Raw genomic sequence first — 9,665 nt, 5'->3', positions numbered from 1 at the left:
TGTGATATGTTCATGTATATGCTGCATTTTACACATTAACAACTAGTATATACAGTAGTCAAAATATCTTTGACTAAACATGATTATATAAATGAGGTATAAGTCAGTATAATGTCTTAGCATTCAGTATTTTCAAATTACATGCAAAAGTAACAGAATCAATGATTCAGGTGCAACAGATGTTCTGTCCAGCTAGAAGCCTCTATCAAGTAAATAATACCTACACTACTTTATCAAGTTAACCATTAAAAACGTATATAACACCATAAGTAAACTCCTGTGCCAGTGTTGGGCCATTATTCTGCTTTACCCTCACACCACCTGTGGAATTACACTTTGTATGAGGGAGTATTGTATTTGTATTAGACAGAGAGACACACACACACACACACACACACACACACACACACACACACACACACACACACACACACAATTCAGCCACTGTGAGCAGGCAAATAGACAAAGGTGCGAAACCGGTTACAGTGTGAGAATTCAGCTCGCTATGATACCATATAATGGGCTTGCTAACGATTTCCCTGAGGAGTCATATGACAACCAGACATGCAGAGTGAAAAACCCATGCTTTTGTGTTCAGGAAAGATTTTTCTCACATTTACAGGGCTGGTTATGAGGTACAAATGTGGTAGTTCTCCCACGGTTTGGCTGCAACATAAAACAGGTGCAGTGTTTGCACCCTCAAGTGACAAAGGCACGGCTCTGATTACGATCTCTGAGTGTGAATTTGAATCAGAAGGTGACCTAATCACTCCACCGACGTCACAGCATGGCTGGCTGCCATCAGCTTGACGTTTGTTTCTCTATTGGCAGATAATCAAAGCTGTGATTGCGTCTTACAAAACGTTACATGCTTGAAATGTTTGTGGATGTTTTACACTCTTAACTGGGACCAAATAAAAAGGTAGGCTACAGCTATCTCATATCTTAGTTGAATAAATCATACTAAACTGACTGATGATGAATTGTTGTTGGTTGGAGAGAATGTCAGCAACCACTTTCACCTAGTGATGTAACAGAAAGTTAACAGCTAATTGTGTTGTGCTTTAACAGAATGTTCCCTCTATAATGTTTGTCATGCATATTTAGTTATGTCAAATCCATTAAGACGTCATTTACATGGATTTTTCCTTCTTACATTGCTGCATGACGTAACACTGCATTGCATGATTTTTGGTGCAAAAAACAAGCCAATACAAAAAGAAAATGTTTTTGGTCCATTCTGTTAGGGTTTTCAAAGTACTTGAATGACAAGTTTCACTTTAAGCATTTAACAAGTACAATGTTGGTAGTACTATGAGACAACACAAAAATGTAGGAGTTTGACAGCAGGGAATCAACATCTAAGCACCCTCTGTCTGAAATGCACTGTTTTAGCACCTGTCTCTTAAAGCCCCCCCGCCTGAAAAAGCCTAGTCTGCTCTGATTGGCCAGTGCTTTTGGGCCTTCTGCTATTGCAGCCGGGGAATGACGTTAGGACAATTTAATTACAGTAGGGTTCCGTATTTGCATTTGCCAGCAATTCTGTTTTTAATGGTTTGCAGCCAGTGTAAAGCTGTTTAACACCTTGTAGATTGAAGGCTCTAACAAACTCTTCGGGATGACAATGAAACCTCTTCCTGCTCACTTCTTTTCGATTCTAACTAAGCACGACCATGTACGGAGAAGAGAGCTTGACGAAACAAAGGCTGATGACACTAACTAGCTCTTCGTCTTGGATTGAAGGTCCACTGATAATCAGTGAACGAGCAGAAATGACAGCCTGTCTCCGCCTGTCTGCACATCTCTGTCCCTCGCTCTGAATAATCAGCTGAATGACTTAAAACGCCCTCCCCGGCTCTTTTTAACATGCTTTTGCCACTACCAGTCTCCGCCATTGATGAAGAGATTAAAATCAATCAGATTAAAGCAGTCCCGGGTTAATCCTGGGTTACTTTTTACACAGTGCCCCAAATCTGCCAGGTCATCAAGTGACAATGCACAGGCCCCAAAGCCAATATCAAAATCAAGAAAGTTTGTGCGTTGTCTTATGAAACACAATTATACTATATGTACTATGGCTATTTTCATACATTTACAAAATAATGAATTAGTTTTTTTGGCAAAAGTATAGTAATAGAATATTTGACTATTTTATATGGCTCTATATTATTGGCAGTATGGTCACTGCTGTATTTTTAAGACAGTAAAAGCCTTTCATTTTGCACAGGCTGTTGCTCCCTGTGGGTGTGTGTGTGTTTGTAGGCCTACTAATAACATCAAGGGATCCGGTCCGCTGTCGCTATTCAGGTCGCTGTGCTCTCAGTCGTCCAGGGTCCTCTGCTGCCCCCCAGTGGTAGAAACAGAGACTGCAGCTTGTTGCATTTTGCAGGTTAGAGGGAATTAATGAGTCATTACCATAGGTCATTACTTAAAAGACAAAGTCCCTCATGCCTGTTGTGTTCGTGCTCCCGCAACATCTTGGCTTGAGTAATAATGACATCAGTGTTACCATAGCAACCACCAAGCTGATTTACATGACTTAGCCATTGTATCGGTTTATGAAAATTAAAGTGACTTGTTCTGACCTTACTAAAATACAATGTCACGCATGTCATTGCAGTATATTTCTACTAATACATCGCATTTCGATAATAACTGGTTTCTTGGCTCTGGGCACTTAGCAATGCTAAGCTAAACGGGCTGTAGCTACTGTACATACATCAGTGGTTTAATTCTATTAATTCTTTACAACAACAAAAATAGTAAACAAGAGCATTTCCAAAAATTTTGAACTATTCTTTTTAGAATTTAAGAAACAAAAAAAAAAGAATTTAGCAGTTCAACAGTTGTATTTTCTATAATTATATATAGAATTAGTATTAAGTAAATACATGGTACTAACAGATTATACTTAAAGTGTGGCATTACTACGTTGGCCTCCTTTTAGTGGTTCTCGAGCTTGTGTTGACTACAGCCCTGCTCAGAATCAGCCTTAAAACCTCAACATGTGTAATCAAACAATGTGAAATCATGTAATTTACCCACCGCACATATTTCTTACAGAGAAAATATATTTCAGTGTCCAAAATTACAGCTTAGGCCATATCCTTACTGTACTAGTAAACAAAGATGCAAAGTGCGAGCTCCTTTTAGCCTGCAGTCTCTTAGCTTGTGACTGGATCAGACAATTACCTTGCATTTAACCTGCAACACACTCATCTAATGTAAATGAGCACTTACAGTCACTCAAGTGATAAAATGCAATATTTAAATGGAAAAACTAGGGGCAGTGCAGTTGGGAACTCTTGTTTTCATTCATTTATTTACAAAAAAAAACATGGTTACAATGACAAAAAAACCAAGACGTAAAACGTAGGGTCAAATGGAGAAAACAAGTCACCATTTTCACGTGACACGGACTACATGACAAAAGCATCATCTATTTATCGTTTTAAAAAAAAGGAACAAAACTGTGTTTCTGGTTACTGGTCTAACAGATGATTGATGTTGCAGTCTGTATCCTCCAAAAATTAAAATCTGAGTACAGCTCTTCCTCTTTCACATCCTGTCGTGGCGGCTCATTCTCTAGCAGCACTTTGTCTTGGTGTTTGTGCTCTAGAACTTGAACTCCTTGTATTTCTTGGCACCTCCTCGTGTGTCCTGCGGCTGGCCCTTCCTCTTTTTTTGCTGTACGTTAACAAGCAAGCAGAGGGGGGTGGGGGAAACAGAGCTGATTAATATTCAAATGTCACCACAAAGGGAAAACTGAAATGACCCTAATAAACCCTGCACTGCAATAATAGCCTTCCACTTTCCTTGTTGAGTTCTGCTTCTTCTCCCCACATAAGCGGTGACCAGTTTATCCCGTGGGGTTTAAATATGACCAACTGTTCTATTTCTAATGATGCAGCTGGTCATTTGTCCTATTTAACCAAAGTCTCACAGTGTAGTTAATAATCAAAAATGCATTAAGTAATAGAAGCATAATGTCGCATAAGCATTGTACATACGGTTTAATCTCAACTAAGTTTGAACTAATATCACCTATAACAATCACACTTGCTGAGACTTAAGAACCAACTTTTCCAGAGGTATAGACAGTGGTACCACAACTTCAGAAGTTTTTATCATTGGATTTGTATTGACTATCTTCTAACATCTGCAGTAACTACATATACTGTAAGGTTCTTTTATATCTCGCTATGACACCTTCTGCTGCAGCTACCTAGGAACATAACCTCTTCTGTTCGCCAATCAGACTTCAGAAGAGCAATTGTAAACACTTTCAGGAACTGTAAATTGTATTACTGGAGTGTTATTTCCATCAGCAATCAAGAATTGGAAAAAAAAATCCTTATGAAAAAGGACTTTAACTTGTTTCTGTACCTTCTGTTTGGCAGCATGCTCAGCCACCATGTCGCTGAAGTCCTCTTTCTCCACCTGGGCCTGCTGTTCTCTGACGTGCTCCTCGTACTTCTGCGTCATGGCCATGGGGTCCAGCTCCAGCTCCTCTGGAGCCAGGGCCACCTCTACGCCCTGGGACTCCTGCCCTCCGCCTGCCTTACGGCCTGCCATGGCCTGAAGACAGCAGAGAAGAAAAACAAGAGGAAGAAAAAGACGGAGAAAGGGTTTTAAGGAATAGCTACGGACGGATCATCGCATAATTGGACTTCATTTGGACATAACAGACTTGTCTTACCCCTGTCACGTCGTAGATGTGCGTTGAGGCCATCATGGCTGCTCCTATGGGGCCAGTTCGTCTCTCTGGGAGTACTGTGAATAGCTGTGGTGTCTCGTTTCTATTGACACAACAGAGTGTTTTAGCGCATATTGGTCATTCCTTATTTTCTAATTGAAACAACAAGGATTAAGAACTGGAGAATATCTCTAAATGTTTACAGACTAATGTGGCTGCTGGTCACTTCTGATTAGCCGTTAGCTTATACAGACCTTTAGAGGAAAATTATTAATACCATACAAAATACCACAGAACAATAATAATATTTCATAAAACAACATGATATTTCCTATTAGATGAGCAAACCATAAATAACATTTGAGCCATTAACAACTTTATGGAGATTTACAGTAGGGAGAAAAGACCATTTTGGGCAGTTAAAAGAAGTTATGGTTAAAGTTCATTTTAGATGAGCAACATTTATATAGAGAGGTTTGTGTAATTGTTGCATAAATGTTTTTTTTATTTTTCATATTCTAAGCTCTTTAAATAAAACCCATTAACTGGAAATGAAAAGTCAAATGCTCCATCTGGTTGTAGCCTGTGGTGCATCAAAACAGAAAGAGCTCTACTGTCAGGGGTAAATGGGAAATTAAAACAGCAGTGTTGCCATGACAATACAGAGCGACACTCACCCATCCATGGCTTCCTCGATTTTCTTCTTCCTCAGCTCAATCAGCTCGGGGGTCTCCATTCCGGCGGGTACCGATGAGAAGCCTCCAGGGGTGATCAGCCCACTGATACAAACGAAATGAGATACAGTACATGATGAGTTTATCCATGCGTGTCCCTCTCCAAGACTGCATCTTCGTGTGCGTGTACAAAGATTTAAGACTTGTAGCTTTGAGAGTGATCTGAAACATCTAGACAGAAATGGCCCCACTTATCTAGGCATACACAAAAAAAAGGAAAAGCCAGCAAGCAAACGACAGAGGTGGACAAGGATATGCATACAGCAGTCTTCAAAAGATCAGACCTGGTCCGTTAATACTCAGCGGACAATAGATCTTATAATAACACGGTCAATTATGGATATGTCATTAGTCTGTGTGTGCATTCATAGTAATGGAATGAGAAAAACTGGCATTTAACCTTGAGCTCATTGCTCTTAGAATGAGACTCTTGCACAGTTATATTTTTGGGATATCTTGATGTAAGTGTTGACAGTACCTGTCTGCTGGTGTGAAGAATCCCGTTTCGTCTGGTTTCTCCTCGTCGCTCTCCTCCTCCTCCTCTTCCTCCGACGACTCCTCATCTGAAGGCTCCAGTTCTCCCCACGGTGCGTGATCCACCTCTTCCTCCTCCGCTTTGGCCTGATCACATATTCAACATATATTAGACATATTCGTCCATAGGTCTGGCAATTAACAGTCAGACAAATGTAAACCTTAAAATCTTTTCTGTTGAGCATTTTGATCTTGTTGAATATTTTTTCCTGTGATATTATATTTGTTTGTTCATTTATTTTAGCTTAAAAGACGATAAACATCCAACAAATGGTATACAATGTACATTTTCTAAACTGTTCCAGGAAAAGGATGCACATCTTTCATATTACATTAGATTTACAGCTTCTGCAAAGAACCAACAAGAAGGTGTGTATGTATGTATGTATGGTATGTATGTGAATGTGTGTGTGTGTGTGGTCCTGACCTGGAAGTCTGCAGCGTTTGTTCCAAACACATCACCGTAAAGAGGTTTGCCCATTTCGTCTACTGGCGGCTTCCCCCAGCCGCCGGCGTGATAACCGAACGTACAGTTCTAGCAGGCAGAGAGCATGAGGATGAAGGAGATGACAAGAACAAGCCAATATGACCAACTGACACCTTAATAGTATATCACCATCTTTGTTGTTGTAAAATAGTCTACTCTTGTGTAAAAATCCATTTAAGTTTGCACACTGGAAAACACCTTTACACACACAATGACGTAAAATGGAATTATAACGACATGATAAAAACGGTGAAAAAATAGGAGTAGTTGTCTTACCTCTGGGATGGGGGAGTTGAGTCCGGGGATCTTGAGATTGGGGTAGGAGGGAGGGGGGCCGTACCTCTGCATGGCTATCAACCAGGGAGGGGGCACCTTGTGGGCGTTCTGGGGAGGAAGAGACACCGGCAACGTAAGCTCACTGACGGGCACTATATCTATATTAAAAATATGGATATAATATCAATATCGTCGTGTTGACTATTGGTGCTTTCACAAAAATATTTACACAATGAGATTTGAAATAATCATCAGTAATGTGGATATAATGACACATTACATGTAATCTGAAAGGCAAATAATAGAACAGTTACAACAGTCTGGTAAAATGACAGTAATGCAGCCTTTCAAACCAGGAAAAGACACCACTTATGCCATATTATCATATTTAAAATCTAAGACGATATCTAGTCTCATATCACTATATAATATCGATATATTGCTCAGCTCCAACATTCATTTATCAAGTTCTAACATACAGAGAAAGGCTTCCCAGGTATGTTTTTTCTAACTGTCGTTATGTGGGCTGCCGTGCTCCTCTCATCGTTTCTGTCTCTCTGAATCAAGTCTGGTCACGTCTCATTTTACAGGAGATCACATTCCCACATCCCAAAGCAGTAACAAGGAGAGCGATGAGTGGGAAAGTGACAGAACATCTGGACAACACCACAGTAAGACTGCAAGAACAGCAGACATGTATATTGCCCAGCTCATTTTTTGGCCCAACTTGAACCTACTCAGCATATACTGAATATGGTCATATTTGTGTGTTATTTGAGATTGCACTTCATTTCAGTGTCTTGCCAACTTAAGATTTTCCTATGGCAGTTGCAGTTTTAATGTGTTGATTTTTACAAGGAATATTCAAATTGACAAGGAATTCTAATGTTTGTGGATCTTACAGGTCCGACAGGCATGCCCAGAGCGATACGCAGCTCGTCAGACAGATCCCCTGGCTTCTTCTCTTTTAGACGAGTTTCAAACTCTTTTCCCTGCAGAGACACAAAAACACACACAGGTCACTCGGTGGGAGCTTGCAGCACTGACCACTTACTTCCAGGAAGGACGGGTGCCATGGAAACAAAAAAACTTGTTTATGCCCAACAGATGTAAAGAAGATTTTAGGTAAGAGAAATCAGATTAAATTCTCACGAGTCTCGTACCTCGTAGTACAGGTCTCCGTGGATGGTGAGTTTGGGTTTGATCTGCCATTTGAAGAAGGCGTCGTGGAGCTTCTGGTAGTCAATGTCTATCTTTCCCATCTTGGGACGAACCTTCTCCCTCATTTTGGTTTTCATGGTTTTGGCATCCTCCTGAAAAAAGAAGATTATGAATGAAGGAATTATTATTATTATTATTATTATTATTATTGTGTCATGCACACAAAAAGTCTGCCAAGCCCAAACTGGCTGACAAGACATCCTTACTTTTACATTATAGTAAGAGACCAGATATCAAAATAGTAACATCAATTAAAGAGGACCTATGCAGTTTTTTAGCTTAATTTACCTTAACTGAACAGCTTTGGAGTCATTGGAATGGCTTTAAGACTTTTTTTTAAGCTGTAGCGGGGGCTCTATAAAGAAAAATGCGAGCAAAAAGCGAGAAAACAGCAAAGAAATGGCCAAAACTGCATAACGCCTCTTTAAACCAATAAACCGTGTCTTTTTCGCCAGACTTTAGAAAATAAAAGTTTCCAACTTATATATATTAAATCTATATACTGTATATTATATCTACATAACTACTCTGTTTGCTCAATATCAGTACACCAGAACATTTGATGTAAGATGGCTGTTTTTAACTCATAATAAGTCAAGACGGTGCATCATCTCCATAACAACGCCTCTTTGTACTTCTGACTTTTAGGCTTTTTGTAGCTGGATATATCATTTGTTTCACCTAAATATGAATGTGGATAACATTACTGATATTGAGATGCTTGCTACAGCTGCATTTCTAGTGATGAATCGGCAAAAACACGATTTATTTCTCTGATTCGCGGATTTATTCTAGCGCCGCTGGGTGCTTTCCAGTCATTCTCTCGCTAGACTATAAAACGTTACCGTGCTTTCAGGCGCTCGTTGAGGCTTTGTCTAAAACTCTGCCATTTCGACCAGCTGTTTGTACCATAAAAATGAAATGGATTATGGATCATTTCATTTCTATAGTTTATAGCTGACTTTACCAGCTGATTTCTCTTATGCTGAACTGGGCTTAATTCACATTTTTTCAATTTCAAATTAACACAAATGAAGAAATTGCATCTGAATTTCACAGGATGTCCTCCTTAAAAACAGAAAAGTTGAAAGGAGCGGCTGGAAAATGAAGGACTGTCACTCTGGTATCGCACCTTCTCCTGCAGGGCCTCCCTCATCTCCTGGATTCCCGTCTTCTTGATGAACTCAGGCAGCTCAAACGGAGGCTTCTCTATGCCTCTCTTGCCCTGCAGATACTTTCGTTTGAAGCACCAGTGGCGGGGCACCGGCACCGTGTTCCTGGTGGCCTTTAGGTGGACCAGCAGCTTGGGCTCCTGGGCCGTCACGTCATGCATCTCCACTACGTCTGGACGAGCAACCAGCTGGAACGAAGAAGACAGGAAGCGAAAATGAGATAAAAGGTTATCGATAGTACTGAAACTCTTTTTGGACCGCAACAGCAGGCTGGGAAAAATAGAATTTAACAATCCCAATTATTCTACAAGACAGGTGTAATCATGACTAGTACTTATGGTGGACTGGTAGCTGGAGAGGTGCCAGTTCACCTCCTGGGCACTGCCAAGGTGCTCTTGAGCAAGGCACCGAACCCCCAACTGCTCGGGGCGCCTTTCCATGGGCAGCCCCCTCACTTTGACATCTCTCCATTAGTGCATATATAGGTACTGAGCATGTGTGTATAATTCAGGCCTGTGTGTAATGTGTGTAACAACAGAGTGTAA

The 9,665-nt window shown here is 40.4% G+C and overlaps 1 protein-coding gene across 3 annotated transcripts in view; it reads right to left on the bottom strand.

Annotated features, from left to right (window-relative positions):
- Positions 1-3,299: 3,299 nt before the first annotated feature.
- The window catches only part of sf3b2 (splicing factor 3b, subunit 2), a 12,164-nt gene continuing 5,798 nt past the window's right edge, over positions 3,300-9,665 (bottom strand). For 2 of the 3 annotated variants that reach the window (XM_032544710.1, XM_032544711.1), the window contains 10 exons: positions 9,081-9,308; positions 7,891-8,040; positions 7,630-7,719; positions 6,728-6,835; positions 6,392-6,499; positions 5,909-6,051; positions 5,374-5,475; positions 4,700-4,799; positions 4,387-4,578; positions 3,616-3,687 (listed from right to left, as the gene is read on the bottom strand). In XM_032544710.1, coding sequence (XP_032400601.1) covers positions 3,616-3,687; positions 4,387-4,578; positions 4,700-4,799; positions 5,374-5,475; positions 5,909-6,051; positions 6,392-6,499; positions 6,728-6,835; positions 7,630-7,719; positions 7,891-8,040; positions 9,081-9,308 — 1,293 coding nt within the window. Of the gene's footprint in view, positions 3,688-4,386; positions 4,579-4,699; positions 4,800-5,373; positions 5,476-5,908; positions 6,052-6,391; positions 6,500-6,727; positions 6,836-7,629; positions 7,720-7,890; positions 8,041-9,080; positions 9,309-9,665 lie in introns of all 3 variants that reach the window. The other variant, XM_032544709.1, reaches the window with a different exon arrangement.

Source organism: Etheostoma spectabile, chromosome 19 (genome assembly GCF_008692095.1).
Source record: "Etheostoma spectabile isolate EspeVRDwgs_2016 chromosome 19, UIUC_Espe_1.0, whole genome shotgun sequence".
NCBI classification, from domain to species: domain Eukaryota; kingdom Metazoa; phylum Chordata; class Actinopteri; order Perciformes; family Percidae; genus Etheostoma; species Etheostoma spectabile.
This window is presented reverse-complemented; position numbering and strand designations above follow the sequence as displayed.